The sequence below is a fragment of the Anopheles moucheti genome, chromosome 3 (assembly GCF_943734755.1).
Source record: "Anopheles moucheti chromosome 3, idAnoMoucSN_F20_07, whole genome shotgun sequence".
NCBI lineage: Eukaryota > Metazoa > Arthropoda > Insecta > Diptera > Culicidae > Anopheles > Anopheles moucheti.
The window spans coordinates 1,686,658-1,706,719 of record NC_069141.1 but is presented as its reverse complement, the minus strand read 5'-3'; the positions used below and the strand labels follow the sequence as shown (position 1 = coordinate 1,706,719).

The following is a 20,062-nucleotide window of genomic DNA, read 5'->3' as shown; positions in this document are numbered from 1 at the left end:
CGTATCCTGGAACAAGAACTAGCCACCTTAAACACGTAATACTGCGCCAAAGGAATTGCAGTAAAAAATACAAACAGAACGACAACAAAAAACAAGCCCCCAGGGCTGCCCTGCCTTGACCGAGCTCTGGCTTGTGGTGGTTGGATCCGTTCTTGATAGGATAGTCACTAGTCGGTGCATGTGTAAAGGCTATTTTATTAACACTACGTACTCAACGTCAAACAAAACAAACCCATTTCTCACAAGGCGTTATCAATCAATTAGAATTTACGTGTGGTTAGCTTTCCTCCATCTTGAGCGTTAGCTTGCAGGTGTTCTGGGTTGGTGATACTAATTCTAGCTTTCTCCACCGTGCTCGAGAACACACAGGCGGCAGGTGCATTATCCACATTGTTCTAGCTGCCTGGATGCTTGGATAATTGACACGCTAATGTTTTGTGCAGCAGTGGTTGAGAACGGCCGCATGTCACGCTTGAAAGCGCTCGAGCAGCATTTATTTCATTGCCGTGCGTTACCGCATGAAGGTTGTCTCTCGGTAGCTTTATAAAATCACCTGCAATGAGTAAAGGCAACCGTAGATCAAGTGCTGCTGTACCTCAAGAACCTTCGTCGGATAAAGATTCGAAGCATATCGATCATCATGAAGGTAAGTGATTTCATCCCAGGAGAACGAACCCTTTCAATGAAAATTGAGGATACAGACGAAATATTTCGTTTTCCTCGTTCTATAGTCAATTGCTGCCCTTGTTGCTGTTATGGGCGCTGTGGTTATCGCCGAGGCAGGATACATTGCACCATACACAGAGCTTGCCCACACCGTACACGATACCGGTGCATACTACGACGATCACTATGCTTCGCTTGCATACGCAGCTCCAGCTTATGCAGCACCGTATGCCGCCTACTATGGCAACCCTTCCGGTACGTACAGTTACTGGGGCTCCCATGGACCGACGGTAGTGCAGGAAAACGCCGCCAGTCTGCCAGCTCCAATTCATGGAGCGCATCCGTACGCACCATACGCATCGCTTTACGGTACCTACGGACCGGTCAAGACGACCGTCGTGCAGGAAAACTTAGCCAGTAGCCTCGCGAATCATTGGGGTTATCCTGCAGCTTATGGTGCGTACGGCCATGGTTACGGTTATGGATACAATAAGTATCTTGCCGGTGCATCACCAGTTACCAAATATCTGCTGTAAGTCATCTACTGAAATACATTTTGGAAGAGTAATAAATCATGACATACACGCATGAAAAGGGTTGTTTTTATTCAACTTGTAATTTGATAAAAGCCCCCAATAGGGCTTCACAGCTTTTTTCCTGAATGCAACTTAAACATAGGATTGCAGCAGTTTTCTAAGCTCGGCTTTACTCGATACAGTAATTCATTCGTTTGCAAATGGAATAGATTTGTCATGGGAATGAGTCCATCCTTCAGAGGATGCTATTATTGCCACTTCATATCACTCTTCGAAGAGTCACATTTAAATAAACCCATTCATATCACACTGGTGTGAATAATTGCAACTGCATTTAAATCACATCGTTATAATGCATATCGTTCTACTCGCAATCTTCACAAACGAGCTCCATCAAAGTACACTCATCATGCACTAACACATTAAAGTAATCATTCTAATTTGACGCATTCCTCCCATTTTCCACCACCCTTTTTGCTAGGGTGCATCCACAATACGACAGCTTAATTCCACAGCTGTGCTGTCATCGGCTTTGAAGTCTTAATCCACACTCAACTCATTAGCCGATAGAATTCAATTTTTCTGCTGTCTACAAACAAATCCACTCGTTACAGCAATAATCCTTTCTTCCTCTTTCCTCCGCAAACTCACCTTCTTCCCCATCACTTCTCCGACCAACAAAAGAGATGATTGAGAAAAGGCACCAAGAAAAGTAACCCGCAATCGAACGGTTTCGCAAAAAACACATGACAGTAAGAATGGTAAGGATTGCACTTTCATTTGCATAAACCTCTGGCCACATTGAGTCCAGGTGCCCCGTGCCTAGCTGATTCGGCGTACCTTACCAGCCCGGCTAGGGAACCGCCTAGAACAGTTGGCGTTACCGTTGATAAATGGTAATCAATCAACGACAGCCACTGCACCAGTTTAATGCCGCCGAGGTATGGCGCTTGACGTAAAACACACCCATTCGATGTAATCTCTTGCTACGCCGGGCCCGTGGCAGAGGCACCACACTTTGTGATGATGACGACCGATGTGCAATGTGTTTTGTGCTGCATGGCCAGATTTGCTACACCCCACTCGTATCGACGTATCGTACACGGGAAGCGAGAAGTACGAGGACAGCAACAAATTGCAGGTTCCATCGAACTGGCAGCATTTGTAAGATTAATGTTTCGATAGACAGAACAGTAACATGCATACTGTACGAACGTTTGAACTCCTTCGCAAGTGTTATATGTTTCGATTCTTGATTTTACGGAAGGTGGAGCTATTTGTTGGGTAAGGTCAAATAAACAAAGGCAAACAAAGGCGCAGTGAGCTCAACGCAATCGGGCAATTTTGCTGCTAAAAAACATAGCAAACGACTATGAACAACTTGTGACAAACCAAACAAATGATTTAATTTAAAAAAAAAGAATAACCAAATGCAAATTAGAAAACTAAACATTAGATAAATGATAAAAATTAGTAAAAAATTAGTAAAAATATTTCTATGGTGACCATTTTCAAAATGAAAAAAAAAAAAAATCTATTACAAAGCTCAAATAACATTTCTCTAATTTCTCATAACTTCAAGAAATCAAGCAACAATCGACTTCTGGTTGACTAGATGACCTGGCAGAGGAGCCACATGTACGGCTCCCGGGTTGGCAGCAACGTACTTCGCAGCATGGGCCTGAACTGGGAGGTAGTTGTTGTATCCGTAGCCATATCCGTGACCCAGACCGTATCCGTGTTCCACTCCGTATCCTCCATACAGACCCAGCGGATTAACAGTCTTCAGCGTGTTGACGTTGGCCTGGACCACAGTGGGAGCGTACTTGGTACCGTAGTATCCTCCATACAGACCCAGCGGATTAACAGTCTTCAGCGTGTTGACGTTGGCCTGGACCACAGTGGGAGCGTACTTGGCACCGTAGTATCCTCCATAGAGACCGTTGTTGTAGACAGAGTATGGAAGGGCGGCCGAGTACGGGTAGGACAGTCCGTGATCCAACACGGAAGAGTATCCCAGTCCAGCCAGTCCAGAGTAGTGACCCAGACCATCATACCCGTTCAGACCCAGGCCGTAGAGTCCAGAGTTGTAGGAGTACGGTAGAACCGACTGCACAGCTGGCAGGTACGATCCATTGGAGACAGCGGCCAAAGCCAGGACGGCGATCGCGATGAATCCCTAGATAACATTTCCACCACATTTGTATCAATAAATACGATAAAAGCTCGGGTTTAACTCACCTTCATGTTTACAGTTGAGTGCTTCTTCGATCGATTGGATCTGATCGCGAAAACGTTGCAAGTGAACTGTGATCGTATGACCCAAATATCGTCTGTTTTTATAACAAACTCCAAGCGACACATTTTCCGGTCAAAAGACCTTGACGAAGGAGTTTTCCTTTCGTTTTACACTTCCGGTAGGTGGCGCTATAAAAGATGCGACCGCTGATGTTATCGGCATCAGTATTCGTACAGCGCCTCTATCAACACATTCTACAAAATCAATCAAAATGAAGGTAAGCGTCGTGGGGAATTCAGATCTAATTGTTCAAATCGCTTCTACAACTATCCTCTCCTGCGTTCCAGTTCTTTATCGCAATCATGGCCGTGGCGTTGGTCGCTGTGTCCGAGGCGTCCTACCTCTCATACGATGATGATCTGTCCTACCAGAGCTATGGCTATGGACTTCCCCTGTCGAAGGTGGTCGTCGGATCTTCGTACGGTCTGCCAGCAGCTGTGGACAAGTACGCCTACCCATCGTTGTACAGTTCCTATCCGACAGTGAAGAAGGTGGTCGAATACCCATCGGTTGCTCCGGTATTGGCCACCAAGCTCATTGATAACAGCTACGGACTGGGATACAACAAGCTGGTCGCCCCGGTAGTCGCCACCAAGGTCGTTGATAACAGCTACGGACTGGGATACAACAAGCTGGTTGCTCCGGTCCTTGCCAGCGGATACGGTCTCGGATACAACAAGCTGGTCGCCCCGGTTGTCGCCACCAAAGTCGTCGATAATGGACTGTTGAACTATGGCGGCTATGGACTGGGATACAACAAGTATCTTCATTCTGCTCCAGTTGCCAAATATGTGTTGTAGATGTAAATAATATTGTTTTAATAAATTTGCTCCGGCTCCGATGCATGACATATGAATGTTAACCCAAACCAAGTTCCCTATTCTCTTTGTTCAACCGTCCGCCAGTTCGATTTGGAGAGGCGTTTTCGTTTTTTGTGCCTGTTTTCGGCGCTTGCGTTTTTTGTTACTCTAATTCGGCCACTCACTTAGCGTTACATTCATATTCGAGCGATTTGGAGGCTGCTATAAAAAGACATCTCCCGACTCGTATCAATCAGAAACAGAACGATCTTCGACTCGATCGCATTACTGCAACTAACCAAAATCTCCATCTAGCAATCATGAAGGTAATTGGAGAACTTGTCAAGCAATAATATTGGAATTGTCCCCAACTAACTGATATTTGCTTCCCATTAATCAGTGCATCGCAGCTGTAGTCATGGTGGCTCTGGCCGTCGTGGTGGTTGAGGGTGCCGTAGTTCCGGTTCCGGTGGTCTACTCCGCTCCCCAGACGACCGTCGTCCAGCAGAACGTGGCTCCGAAATACGTTGTGTCTGCCCCGATCACATACGCCGCTCCCGCTGTTTCCTATGCCGCTCCGACCTACCCTTATGCTGCGCACACCGTCTCCCATGCCGTCCCAGCCGTCCGAACCCTCTCCTATGCTCATGTCCCCTCGGTAGCTCCGGTTGCCTACTCCGAACCAAAGTTTTACTCTGACTCGGATGTTGTAGAAGCCGCCCCAGTGGCCGTGGTTCCTGCTGCCACCGTCGTCGCCCAGCCCGCCGTGGCCGTCGTCGCCCAGAAGGAAGCTCGCTATGTGGCCGCCAACCGAGGCGCTGTTCATGAGGCTCCTCTGGCCGGACACGCCGTCAACCAGCAATCGCTGAACGTCGAGCCAGCGCCAGGAACTCTGTAAACATTTAAATTATTGACGAATTTAATGTCCAGTTACAAGGATTAAATAAATGTAACAAACATCAAATACGGCTGTTTCTGGTGCTTTCATTTCATTAAACGAATATTTATTTGAGCTATACACAAGTTACATCAACTAATCTTTTTAACGGAAATTTAAAACGCAAGTGATGTTCAAGTTTTTGCTACAAATCAACTTCTGTTGTTTGTAATATTTACTGAAAACAATGTATTGTTTTTTGGATTTGTAAATAAATTTAGATTTTTTCTATTATGCTTATGAAACGTTTGGTTTATTTACATTTCCTTTGGAAACACTTCACTATCACATTCATTTACGCCACAATCGACTTCTGGTTGACTAGATGACCTGGCAGAGGAGCCACATGGACGGCTCCCGGGTTGGCAGCAACGTACTTCGCAGCATGGGCCTGAACTGGGAGGTAGTTGTTGTATCCGTAGCCATATCCGTGACCCAGACCGTATCCGTGTTCCACTCCGTATCCTCCATACAGACCCAGCGGACTAACAGTCTTGAGTGTGTTGACGTTGGCCTGGACCACAGTAGGAGCGTACTTGGCACCGTAGTATCCTCCATACAGACCCAGCGGATTAACAGTCTTCAGCGTGTTGACGTTGGCCTGGACCACAGTGGGAGCGTACTTGGCACCGTAGTATCCTCCATAGAGACCGTTGTTGTAGACAGAGTATGGAAGGGCGGCCGAGTACGGGTAGGACTGTCCGTGATCCAACACGGAAGAGTATCCCAGTCTAGCCAGTCCAGAGTAGTGACCCAGACCATCATACCCGTTCAGACCCAGGCCGTAGAGTCCAGAGTTGTAGGAGTACGGAAGAACCGACTGCACAGCTGGCAGGTATGATCCATTGGAGACAGTGGCCAAAGCCAGGACGGCGATCGCGATGAAGCTCTTGAAAATTGAAAGCTGTTGTCATTACTAGCTCTTCATTTGTCGTATCTTGTTAGTTTACCTTCATGTTGGATGCGAAAAGCACTGCCTTAGGTTTGACGGGTTTACAGGAACTGTTAAACTGTTTTGTGTTCTTCACCTCTTTTATACCTTTATGTGTATAGTATCGAATATCGCTCTAATTTTATGGTATAACAAAACTAGTGACGGAAGCTTCACCGGATATACTATCATTTTTTTCAACCACACAAATCGGCCAACCTATTATTTCTCGTCCACGATCTTTTATTGTCATTTAGTCATGGTTGAACGCGTGCTAGATGGTACACAACCATTGAAAATTCAAGTTTGAACGGTTAATTAGAAAGTGGAAGGACGAAGAGGTCTGTAATTGTATGGACATTTGATAAAAAATCCCTTTCAAAACTGTTGATATAAAAGTAACGAACAACTGCCATAGAGCCACAGTTCTCAACAACAATTTACTGAGTTCAGACAAGAAGCTAGTCATTCAACAAGAACAATTATGAAGGTAAGTGTTAACACAGGTTGAAAATAACAAAAAAACGTTAAAAATATTCATTTGTTTGAAGGCATTCATCGTGATCGCCGTCCTGGCTTTGGCCGCTGTATCCAGTGGATCGTACCTGCCAGCTGTGCAGTCGGTTCTTCCGTACTCCTACAACTCTGGACTCTACGGCCTGGGTCTGAACGGGTATGATGGTCTGGGTCACTACTCTGGACTGGCTGGACTGGGATACTCTTCCGTGTTGGATCACGGACTGTCCTACCCGTACTCGGCCGCCCTTCCATACTCTGTCTACAACAACGGTCTCTATGGAGGATACTACGGTGCCAAGTACGCTCCCACTGTGGTCCAGGCCAACGTCAACACACTGAAAACGGTTAGCCCATTGGGTCTGTATGGAGGATACTACGGTGCCAAGTACGCTCCCACTGTGGTCCAGGCCAACGTCAACACACTCAAGACTGTTAGTCCGCTGGGTCTGTATGGAGGATACGGAGTGGAACACGGATACGGTCTGGGTCACGGATATGGCTACGGATACAACAACTACCTCCCAGTTCAGGCCCATGCTGCGAAGTACGTTGCTGCCAACCCGGGAGCCGTCCATGTGGCTCCTCTGCCAGGTCATCTAGTCAACCAGAAGTCGATTGTGGCATAAATTTTCAAATATTTCAGCTTATATGAAATTGAATTGTCTTGTAAATAAAACGTGTCATGCAACATTATGAACGGTCAAGTTAAAATTTGTGATGTCTTTTCTTCTTATAAAATTCTCGGTTTTGGCATCCGTTTAAAAAATATATTGAAATTCAAGGTTGCCACTAATAAAAAAAGCTATTCACTTAAACTTCAAATAACCCAGATTTACTTACAAAATAATTTCGTAAACATTCAAATAAGCTATACAACTTCCATTAGGTTCCAATATTGTTGTGTGGTAATATTTCTCTTCAATATATTTACATCACCGTTAAATAGAACTTCTATTGTTCTGCATATTTTTACCTTTCTACGAACACACCTCTTTAACATTTGCTTTTTTGAATACGTATAGAACCAAAACGGGTTTTTGCTTGATTCCGTTACAACCGGAAGGGTTTAAGGGTCACCATCGCTACACACCTTTACACGAGTATCAGTTACGCACCGTTACGCATTCTTCGGCTATCAGCGAGAGTTCCAAATTTCAAGATCAATGCCAACGGTGCCGAGCTTGAAACCGGTTTGCTCTGTTGCAGTTCCATTGCTTTCGTGTAGGCCGGTTGGGCGACGAGGTGACGAATTGCAGTACGTTATAATTATAAGCCACCAAAAGTAAAGTTGCCAGTCGAACGTCATACTAATGGATTGGATTGAACAATCCGTACGACCAGAGAGTTGGACACGAGTTGGTATGAAATATACCGTACATATGAGTTTGCTAAAGATGCGGGCGTCCTTGAATTGTTTGTAGGGCGGTTGATCACGTAACAAACCAGAAACCTGCATGATGGTAACCGACACCCAACCATTCCAAACATCCAGCCTGACAACTGAGCAATCCGTCTGTTCGAGATCTCCGTAGCATGGAAAACTTACCGACATTCAGCGAAGTGCAATGTCATGGAGTACTGCGCTTAGCGGAACTGGTTTAGAATTGATCTTTAAAGATCGCATCTTTGAGGAATTTTAGAACTCTTTTAAAATTTACATTTAGGTCTCTTTTATTGAGGTAGAAACAGTTCGAAACATTCTTGACCAGTCATTTACAGCGTACCGGGGGCGGGAGCCAAGTTAAGCGACTGCTGGTTGACGGCATGTCCGGCCAGGGGAGCCTCATGGACAGCGCCTCGGTTGGCGGCCACATAGCGAGCCTCGTGCTGCACATGGGCAGCGTACACGGTGGCCTGTGGCACAGTGTAACTCACAGCTGGGACGGAGTGGACAGCGGTACTAGTGTAGGACACGGCCGGAGCGACATAGCCGTGGGCAGCGGCAACATAGGGCGAGGCAACGTACGGTGCAGCGTAACCAGACACGACGTACTTCGGGGCGACGTTCTGCTGAACGACCGTGGTCTGCGGGACAGAGTAGGCCAGCGGAACAGCGTACGACGTGATGGCACTTCCTTCGGCGGCAACGGCCAGAGCTACCATGACTGCAACGACGATGCACTGCAATAGAACAATCGATTAGATCCTTCTCCTCAACAGGATGCGTTTTCATCTCAGCCATTTTTACCTTCATGTTTGTAGTGTTGGGTGGTGGTTTCGGTGCTTACAAAACGGAAGGTTGCTTCTGAACCAAGCTGAACTCAACCAACGTATGATACTGTCAGGACTGGCGAGTCTTACCTTTTATATTCACATTGAAGCTAGAACCAAATGTAACAGCATACGATTCCAAAATCTGTCCCAACCACGCTGTCAATTCCCATAAAAACAAAACAAAAATTCGTTTTGAGTGGGGATGGACCTAGTCTTAACCGTTACCGATTGGTACACGCGGTTGCTTTGTCCTTACGCCTTTTCTTACTATCCACAGTGAACGTTTTCCATTCAACCGGAGCTGCGTGCGTATCGCGCATTCCTTTCGGATATTAAGCGATAGTAACACTTGAAGCACACTTTGAACTCGCTTTGAGTGGCATTGTGTCTGACGGGGTACAGCATTTTGACACCAGGATGTTGGGAATGACTTTCGATCATAGGGGTGGATACGATCAAATAACGGCTATAGTGTGTTACCAAACGGATGTTGCGATAATGATCGATTTGGAGATCTAATGTTGGATTTGAACAATCAATGAAGTGGATTTTTTTCTAATTCGAATCTATACTGAACCTCATCCATCACCTCATCATTAATTAATGCCAAGAAATTTAAGAATCAAATACACGGATTTTATTTTACGCATATTTAAAATAATTAAATTACATAATCAAATGTTTTACCGCATTGAGAGCTTGTTCTTTAAAACATAATAGAGCGAGAGATATTAATAGAGAAGATTGATTATAAGTCCAGTGACAAAAATGCAATTGTATTAATGTTGCATCATTCTGTGCATCAAGTTTTTGAAAACATGCCTTGCATCTCATTAATATCGTTGAAAATATTTCCCACGGCAATGGTAAAATTAAATGGGTTTCTAAGATCAAGCAGTTAAGAATTCTGCGTCACGAAATAATATTTATTTCGCCGTGTGTAGTATCTAAACGGTATATTTTGATTGAAATCCGACTAATAAAAATAGTCCTCACATTGAAGTAACATAAATAGTTTTTTTTTACAAAAAAAACCTTTACTTTAGGCCACTGTTCATTAATTGGATCTAAGAAAGATCACCGATCCTATTTTATTGCACACAAAAAAGTATTTCTAACATTCACGATAAGTGTTCCAAAATCGATTATAAAGTTTCGCCTTGGTTTGAAATGAACAAACACAGATGCCCAAAATAATATTATCACGCAGCAGGACGAACGAAATGTATAAAAATGAAAAACAAACTGTACAATAATTGATCGTGACGAGTGCGCTATGACTGAATATGGTGGTTTTCAAAGAATGCAATAGTTGAATAGCAACTGAGCAATAATAGAATTTGAAGATTATTATTTTTTTTTTATTTACACAGAAACGGCCAGGCCGTATTGCTAATTTGAAGATTATGTTAGTGTGCAATAATTGGATTTGCAAGCGTGTTTCAAAATCATTGGTTAATGACTTTATAATCCAATATTCTGCCTAAATTAAATATGTTTTTAAGCGAAAACAAAAGATAAGAGAGATTTTCCACCATTATCCATTAACATCATGAACATGCACCTTACGACGAATGCACCTGTGCGTGCATCTTTGGTTTCACATTTCACTGAAATGTTGCTTTAGATGGCGGAGCATGTAAAGAGGTTGACATTTTAACCACCGTTGTTTAATTGCAAGTATCTGTGGAAGTTGATTTCCGGTTGGTAACATTGCACTTTGTGACGTACGTCCGTGGTGGGTCCGTGCTGAGCTACGAAGGTGGGAGGTGAAAAAGGTGCCTTTCAGAACTGTACTGTTTGTGTGCGTACGCCTCTCGAGGTCATTGGCCAAAAGGGGGCAAAGCTCGATCGCGGATGGTTGTGCTGTTTCAGAATGTCGTGTCTTATAAAAAGCCATCGATCGGTATGGAAACTATAACAGAACAATTTTAGCATTCAGACAGCAGTGAACACAACGTTAGCAGTTATAAAAACCAACAATCATGAAGGTAAGTACAATACTCTTCCTTGATACATAATGCTGGAGACCAACCAACCTACACCTAAAGCCGGCTTATACGTTTGTTACCGATTGTCCAGTGCATCGCAGCTGTAGTCATGATGGTCGTCACCGTTGCCGTCCAGGGATCGTCCGTTACCTACTGGGGCAATGGAGCAGCGCTGCAGCATTTGGCGCCGGTTTCGGTCGGAAGCTGGGTACAGGATAATTCTTACGCCAGAATTGTATCACCGTGGAACTACGCTTACCAGGCCCCTATCGCCCCCGTTGCTGCTGCTCCACTTGCTTATGTCGAACCATACGCTTATCAGCCGGCCGTGGCCGTCGTCGCCCAGAAGGAAGCTCGCTATGTGGCCGCCAACCGTGGTGCGGTCCATGAGGCTCTCCTACCCGGACACACCGTCAATCAGCAGTCCCTGAACCTGGAACCGGCACCCGGAACTTTGTAATTCAAGCGAGCGGGAACAGAAGTCACTGTTGGATGCTGCAAATAAAAGCTCGTTGTGATATTGTACAGTAATTATTGCTATTATTGTTTGACTAACCTCCGAACAAACAAGCGTTAACTTAAAAGTAAGAGGGTTTGTAGAAGCGAACAATTTTATATTTAAAATAACTAATTGAAACAATTCATACGGCTTGTAGCTCCTGCATGTCCGAGTCAAGGATATATATATATATATATATATATATATATATATATATATATATATATATATATATATATATATATATATATATATATATATATATATATATATATATATATATATATATATACATTCATAAGTTACCAAAGACCTTGGGTACACTTGTGAAGAATTCAGCAAAAGTATAAAAGTTGTTATATGTAATTCATTCACACCGTCTACGAGACATCCCTGTTTCCGGACTGTAAAAGTTCATCATACGATGCACGCTTCAGTTTCCAGCAAGTTATACGTTTTTGCCTTACTGTTGATTTTTGGTGTCAGATCTTTATGAAATTATTTTGTATCCATAGGAATGAACGGGTTGTACTATTAAAAAAGTAGTATAACATAGGGATAATTTATGAAAATTCTTTTCGATACATGCTGAAAACCATTTTATCAAACTAACATACGCTCGCACTACTAATAAGGGCACTCGAATATGGTTTGAATTTATTTGCCATTCTACTGTATTCTTCAATCGAAACTAAACTGTATAATAAGTTGGTACCCGATAAAGTCCACGCAATCGTTCGAAGCTAAAGAGCGACAATATTCGTCCTTGCCAGTGCCTTGACATCAAAACTTATAGTACCTCTTCACTGTTCAACGTGTCAAGGTCGTATTTTTTCTCGTTTTCTTTTCCACTGCTGCAATGTCATGAACTGTAAATTCTCATGCCACGGTTAATTCATTCATAACATTCTGATTGGTGGAAAATTATACAGCATCTAGTTGTTTTTATTTATATTTCTGATACATAAATCAACTTTAATAAACTTATGTTTGTTTAATTACCTATACCCCATGAAGCGGCAGTTGGATCTAATTAGCAACCTAATCGTCTTTGTTATTCTTTAATAGCCTAAATATTGTAATCATTAAAGAGTAAGAAGAAATAAGCACGCTTTTTTCTTCACAATTCTGTTTCAGCAGCAAAAAGTTGCAAGCACTACCTCAAAACAACTATTTCAGTCTTCGTCTTGTCACCTCAAACACACCGTTAACTTCTTCTAGAAACGTGTGTAGCTCAAGTTATCAAATGCCGGCCGTACACTTGATTAAATTCTTCGACTGACGCCATCCAGTCCGTCCGCTTCGATGTGTTACGGTAGCTTTACTTTTAATTTCGTTGATCGATTTTTTTTTTCTTCAAACATGCGATAATTCGTTTTAGCATGCCACTCATGGTAACCGAAAACTAGTACAGGTTGTACCGGTTTCATATTACATTCCCTTATTCTCTCGCTTCGATCCTGGGACCGACCAATACTTACTATGCCGAAACCGATTCTGCAGGAGTTCTTCAGGAAGTGGTCGTGTTTGCTCACTCCCTCTGGGCAGGTTTTGCAAAAGATTTGACAAAAGAAGAAACTTACCAGTGAAGAAAACGAAAATCAAAACACCGTGTGCTCAACCGCCCAGAACGCGATGTGTAGCGTAATCCTCTTTTTTGTAGCAATCTTTCTTGCTGACTTTTCCTTTCACTGGTTCCGGAGGCGTTTTTGACCAGAGGGGTGTTTTTTTTTGGATACTGTTTTGGGGTACGATCGATCAAGCTAACAACACAATGTCCATTTGATGATCGCCCCATATAAATAGTGCCCATTCTGTTGGTGGATGTCATATCAAAACCGTTCTCAGAACAACTCACATCTATTCCTCCAGACGGAATCTTCAAACAACCTACAACCAGCATCATGAAGGTGAGTTGCCCTATAACGCCCGTAATTCGCGAAGTATTTCATCCCAGTGTTTGGATTCCTGTCCTCTTCGCCCCATCCAGTGCATCGCAGCTGTAGTCATGGTCGCTTTGGTCGCCACCGTCCAGGCCACACCCTTTTACAACCCATCGGTGTACAGCGTACCGTCGACCACCGTGGTCCAGCAGAATGTTGTGCCCAAGTACGTCACCGCTTACTCTGCCCCGCACGTAACCTACGCCAGCCACGCCAGTGTCGCTCCGGTCGCTACTTATGCTGCTCCAGTTGCCACCTATGCTGCTCCAATCTCATATGCCGCTCATAACACCGTCGTCCAGGCCCCGATAGCCTATGCTGCACCGACCGCCTACGCCTACGATCATGGCAACTACGTCCATACTGTCCCGTCCGTCTATGCTCACGTCCAGAAGGAAGCTCGCTATGTGGCCGCCAACCGTGGTGCTGTCCATGAGGCTCCTCTGGCCGGACACACCGTCAACCAGAAGTCGCTGAACTTCGAGCCGGCTCCCGGAACCCTGTAAATATTTGTCCCTCTACTTTGTTTGCCTGTGAGAATGGTTTGAAATAAAATGGATTGTTGCAAGGATTAATCAATTGTGTATTCTTTTTGTACAAATGTGTCATCATTATTAAGGATAACAACATAAAAAACGGTTTTTATAACTTCAAACAAGCATTTAAATGGTCCAATATGTCAAGGACCCCTAATCAGCATTAATAAGCAATCAAGATGCTTGCAGTTATAAACGTGTTTATTTAATTTATCTCTGGATCCTAACTCAAATTATTCCATAATAAAATCATCCATCTCAAATAGAGGCAGACCAGAAGAATCAATATAAAACCAAGGATCTAATCTTTCCCAGTACTAACAAACTGCATAAACTACTGATTGTTCAGCTATTAAATCAGATCTTCGGTACGACACAAATTATTCACAGCAATTTTGGAAATTTAAACAAAATATTAATTAATGGCTAAAATGTATTTCAAAAAAAGTTATTTACACATCTGTGTCTTCAAGTATGTTACATCATTTAACACTGCTCCAGCAACCCAGAACAAGCGCAACTACTGCATCGGGTTAACTATTGTTAATCAAAAAGCGTGCTTATTACAAGTTCATGTTTATCTACTTCATCAAAACACAACATCAAATTACTTAATCATTCACTCCTCTCTGAACCAACATTTCCGCGGTAACAACACCAAAATCGTAGCAATTAAGGAATTGCGTTGCCACGGCTAATTGGATTACAAAAGCGTCTCCTTCGCCTCAATCTCGATCCATTTTTCATCGCCAATCGGGTGTGTTCGGGTGTTGCCTAAGATCGCTTTCAATCGATCAGCGAGCCCCCAACATACCGGAAAATAACTTCTGGAACCGGTCAAACTGTACCGGGTTCTATCTTCCAACCCGACGGCTGCCACAATGCGACCGGGTGAGTCGCCGCCCGTTGCAGGTTAAGGCGTGGTGGATCGTTCGCACCCATACTTCTTGCCGAAGACGCCATGCTACATACATGTCTCTAGATGAGCGATCGGGATACTCCGTAGCGCAGACAAAAAGAAGTGTATCAATTAATGTTGCGTTAAGGTATGGCAGCTTGAAGTAACCATTTACGAAGGGAGCAAAAACCAAATTAATAGTACCAACACAGTCACGCTTAAATAAATCGATCACACAATAACAATCTCAAGGTCAGGCTCGCGTTTTACCACGGGCGGGTCGCGGTTTTGTAGTTTGCATGATCTTTCTTTCGTTACACATATTGCTGCGTGCTTCTCTTTGCGACGTATATGTACAAGACATATTTCCTGCTTCGGCCACGCCATCTCGTGGGTTGTTTCAAAGAAGAATCCATGGAGGAACCGTCCAAAGGTCCAGGCGGTACAAGAGTAAGAACTTTTGTCATAACTATAACTTCAACTCAGCAGACAGTTACGGTGCTTGTGGCACACGCTAATCGTTTTGATCGTTAGAATACGTCACTTGATCAAGCTTTTTATCGAAACCAAATCCAAAAAGGGATGTATTGAATCGCTGAATAAAATGCTACCCACACCAAAAACACGATAGCCGTTATTATGTGCTCTCGATCGTATGTTCCAGCGGACACATTTTCCGCATTTCAATCAACCCCTATTCTGGTGCGCAAACTGGTTCGAACCAGTACGAGTTTGCGCGATGAAACGAGCCTCCTGAATAAAACCGGTAACGAAGGAAGGCATACTTTTAAAAGGTGTGTACTGAATTTGTCCGTTTATTGGATGTTTAGGCAACGATCGATTTTTGATTAAAGATGTGACCAGGAAGGGGCGCCACATGGACGGCTCCCGGGTTGGCGGCAACGTACTTCGCAGCATGGGCCTGAACTGGGAGGTAGTTGTTGTATCCGTAGCCATATCCGTGACCCAGACCGTATCCGTGTTCCACTCCGTATCCTCCATACAGACCCAGCGGACTAACAGTCTTGAGTGTGTTGACGTTGGCCTGGACCACAGTAGGAGCGTACTTGGCACCGTAGTATCCTCCATACAGACCCAGCGGACTAACAGTCTTCAGCGTGTCGACGTTGGCCTGGACCACAGTGGGAGCGTACTTGGCACCGTAGTATCCTCCATAGAGACCGTTGTTGTAGACAGAGTATGGAAGGGCGGCCGAGTACGGGTAGGACAGTCCGTGATCCAACACGGAAGAGTATCCCAGTCCAGCCAGTCCAGAGTAGTGACCCAGACCATCATACCCGTTCAGACCCAGGCCGTAGAGTCCAGAGTTGTAGGAGTACGGAAGAACCGACTGCACAGCTGGCAGGTACGATCCATTGGAGACAGCGGCCAAAGCCAGGACGGCGATCGCGATGAATCCCTAGATAACATTTCCACCACATTTGTATCAATAAATACGTTAAAAGCTCGGGTTTAACTCACCTTCATGTTTACAGTTGAGTGCTTCTTCGATCGATTGGATCTGATCGCGAAAACGTTGCAAGTGAACTGTGATCGTATGACCCAAATATCGTCTGTTTTTATAACAAACTCCAAGCGACACATTTTCCGGTCAAAAGACCTTGACGAAGGAGTTTTCCTTTCGTTTTACACTTCCGGTAGGTGGCGCTATAAAAGATGCGACCGCTGATGTTATCGGCATCAGTATTCGTACAGCGCTTCTATCAACACATTCTACAAAATCAATCAAAATGAAGGTAAGCGTCGTGGGGAATTCAGATCTAATTGTTCAAATCGCTTGTACAACTATCCTCTCCTGCGTTCCAGTTCTTTATCGCAATCATGGCCGTGGCGTTGGTCGCTGTGTCCGAGGCGTCCTACCTCTCATACGATGATGATCTGTCCTACCAGAGCTATGGCTATGGACTTCCCCTGTCGAAGGTGGTCGTCGGATCTTCGTACGGTCTGCCAGCAGCTGTGGACAAGTACGCCTACCCATCGTTGTACAGTTCCTATCCGACAGTGAAGAAGGTGGTCGAATACCCATCGGTTGCTCCGGTATTGGCCACCAAGCTCATTGATAACAGCTACGGACTGGGATACAACAAGCTGGTCGCGCCGGTAGTCGCCACCAAGGTCGTTGATAACAGCTACGGACTGGGATACAACAAGCTGGTTGCTCCGGTCCTTGCCAGCGGATACGGTCTCGGATACAACAAGCTGGTCGCCCCGGTTGTCGCCACCAAAGTCGTCGATAATGGACTGTTGAACTATGGCGGCTATGGACTGGGATACAACAAGTATCTTCATTCTGCTCCAGTTGCCAAATATGTGTTGTAGATGTAAATAATATTGTTTTAATAAATTTGCTCCGGCTCCGATGCATGACATATGAATGTTAACCCAAACCAAGTTCCCTATTCTCTTTGTTCAACCGTCCGCCAGTTCGATTTGGAGAGGCGTTTTCGTTTTTTGTGCCTGTTTTCGGCGCTTGCGTTTTTTGTTACTCTAATTCGGCCACTCACTTAGCGTTACATTCATATTCGAGCGATTTGGAGGCTGCTATAAAAAGACATCTCCCGACTCGTATCAATCAGAAACAGAACGATCTTCGACTCGATCGCATTACTGCAACTAACCAAAATCTCCATCTAGCAATCATGAAGGTAATTGGAGAACTTGTCAAGTAATAATATTGGAATTGTCCCCAACTAACTGATATTTGCTTCCCATTAATCAGTGCATCGCAGCTGTAGTCATGGTGGCTCTGGCCGTCGTGGTGGTTGAGGGTGCCGTAGTTCCGGTTCCGGTGGTCTACTCCGCTCCCCAGACGACCGTCGTCCAGCAGAACGTGGCTCCGAAATACGTTGTGTCTGCCCCGATCACATACGCCGCTCCCGCTGTTTCCTATGCCGCTCCGACCTACCCTTATGCTGCGCACACCGTCTCCCATGCCGTCCCAGCCGTCCGAACCCTCTCCTATGCTCATGTCCCCTCGGTAGCTCCGGTTGCCTACTCCGAACCAAAGTTTTACTCTGACTCGGATGTTGTAGAAGCCGCTCCAGTGGCCGTGGTTCCTGCTGCCACCGTCGTCGCCCAGCCCGCCGTGGCCGTCGTCGCCCAGAAGGAAGCTCGCTATGTGGCCGCCAACCGAGGCGCTGTTCATGAGGCTCCTCTGGCCGGACACGCCGTCAACCAGCAATCGCTGAACGTCGAGCCAGCGCCAGGAACTCTGTAAACATTTAAATTATTGACGAATTTAATGTCCAGTTACAAGGATTAAATAAATGTAACAAACATCAAATACGGCTGTTTCTGGTGCTTTCATTTCAGTAAACGAATATTCATTTGAGCTATACACAAGTTACATCAACAAATCTTTTTAACGGAAATTTAAAACGCAAGTGTTGTTCAAGTTTTTGCTACAAATCAACTTCTGTTGTTTGTAATATTTACTGAAAACAATGTATTGTTTTTTGGATTTGTAAATAAATTTAGATTTTTTCTATTATGCTTATGAAACGTTTGGTTTATTTACATTTCCTTTGGAAACACTTCACTATCACATTCATTTACGCCACAATCGACTTCTGGTTGACTAGATGTCCTGGCAGAGGAGCCACATGTACGGCTCCCGGGTTGGCGGCAACGTACTTCGCAGCATGGGCCTGAACTGGGAGGTAGTTGTTGTATCCGTAGCCATATCCGTGACCCAGACCGTATCCGTGTTCCACTCCGTATCCTCCATACAGACCCAGCGGACTAACAGTCTTCAGCGTGTTGACGTTGGCCTGGACCACAGTAGGAGCGTACTTGGCACCGTAGTATCCTCCATACAGACCCAATGGGCTAACCGTTTTCAGTGTGTTGACGTTGGCCTGGACCACAGTGGGAGCGTACTTGGCACCGTAGTATCCTCCATAGAAACCGTTGTTGTAGACAGAGTATGGAAGGGCGGCCGTGTACGGGTAGGACAGTCCGTGATCCAACACGGAAGAGTATCCCAGTCCAGCCAGTCCAGAGTAGTGATCCTGACCATCATACCCGTTCAGACCCAGGCCGTAGAGTCCAGAGTTGTAGGAGTACGGAAGAACCGACTGCACAGCTGGCAGGTACGATCCATTGGAGACAGCGGCCAAAGCCAGGACGGCGATCGCGATGAATCCCTAGATAACATTTCCACCACATTTGTATCAATAAATACGATAAAAGCTCGGGTTTAACTCACCTTCATGTTTACAGTTGAGTGCTTCTTCGATCGATTGGATCTGATCGCGAAAACGTTGCAAGTGAACTGTGATCGTATGACCCAAATATCGTCTGTTTTTATAACAAACTCCAAGCGACACATTTTCCGGTCAAAAGACCTTGACGAAGGAGTTTTCCTTTCGTTTTACACTTCCGGTAGGTGGCGCTATAAAAGATGCGACCGCTGATGTTATCGGCATCAGTATTCGTACAGCGCTTCTATCAACACATTCTACAAAATCAATCAAAATGAAGGTAAGCGTCGTGAGGAATTCAGATCTAATTGTTCAAATCGCTTCTACAACTATCCTCTCCTGCGTTCCAGTTCTTCATCGCAATCATGGCTGTGGCGTTGGTCGCTGTGTCCGAGGCGTCCTACCTCTCATACGATGATGATCTGTCCTACCAGAGCTATGGCTATGGACTTCCCCTGTCGAAGGTGGTCGTCGGATCTTCGTACGGTCTGCCAGCAGCTGTGGACAAGTACGCCTACCCATCGTTGTACAGTTCCTATCCGACAGTGAAGAAGGTGGTCGAATACCCATCGGTTGCTCCGGTATTGGCCACCAAGCTCGTTGATAATAGCTACGGACTGGGATACAACAAGCTGGTCGCCCCGGTAGTCGCCACCAAGGTCGTTGATAACAGCTACGGACTGGGATACAACAAGCTGGTTGCTCCGGTCCTTGCCAGCGGATACGGTCTCGGATACAACAAGCTGGTCGCCCCGGTTGTCGCCACCAAAGTCGTCGATAATGGACTGTTGAACTATGGCGGCTATGGACTGGGATACAACAAGTATCTTCATTCTGCTCCAGTTGCCAAATATGTTTTCTAAATGTCATCCAGTCCGATCCATGATGTACATACATGCACGAGTGATTTTATTTTCGGTTTTGTCCACTAATCCTATGCTGGATTGTTTCCGCTCGTTCATGTATGTTCGTTATTCTCGTTCCGTTCTTTTGTGCGTTCTTTATCGAATGTTTGCTACCTCCTTCACATTGAACCCGCCCAATCAAGTCATCTAATAAAAAATGATCTT

The 20,062-nt window shown here is 44.8% G+C and overlaps 3 protein-coding genes across 3 annotated transcripts; 2 read left to right on the top strand and 1 right to left on the bottom strand.

Moving 5' to 3' along the window:
- Positions 1–589: 589 nt before the first annotated feature.
- LOC128304743 (uncharacterized) lies at positions 590–1,207 on the top strand. Its single transcript, XM_053041959.1, has 2 exons — positions 590–646; positions 732–1,207. Exons 1-2 carry the CDS (start codon positions 641–643, stop codon positions 1,200–1,202), a joined length of 477 nt encoding a protein of 158 aa, XP_052897919.1. The 5' UTR covers positions 590–640; the 3' UTR covers positions 1,203–1,207.
- A 1,580-nt stretch (positions 1,208–2,787) lies between these two features.
- LOC128303189 (uncharacterized) lies at positions 2,788–19,658 on the bottom strand. The gene is made up of 6 exons (XM_053040057.1): positions 18,998–19,658; positions 18,482–18,935; positions 15,736–16,128; positions 11,976–12,031; positions 5,696–5,890; positions 2,788–3,381 (listed from the first exon to the last, which is right to left on the bottom strand). Exons 1-6 carry the CDS (start codon positions 19,118–19,120, stop codon positions 2,788–2,790), a joined length of 1,815 nt encoding a protein of 604 aa, XP_052896017.1. The 5' UTR covers positions 19,121–19,658.
- LOC128305732 (uncharacterized) lies at positions 19,123–19,855 on the top strand (the record flags this gene model as incomplete). Its single annotated transcript, XM_053043319.1, has 2 exons — positions 19,123–19,272; positions 19,343–19,855. Coding segments are annotated over 2 exons (663 nt in total), but the record flags the coding sequence as incomplete, so codon positions are not given.
- Between the last annotated feature and the right edge of the window lie 207 nt (positions 19,856–20,062).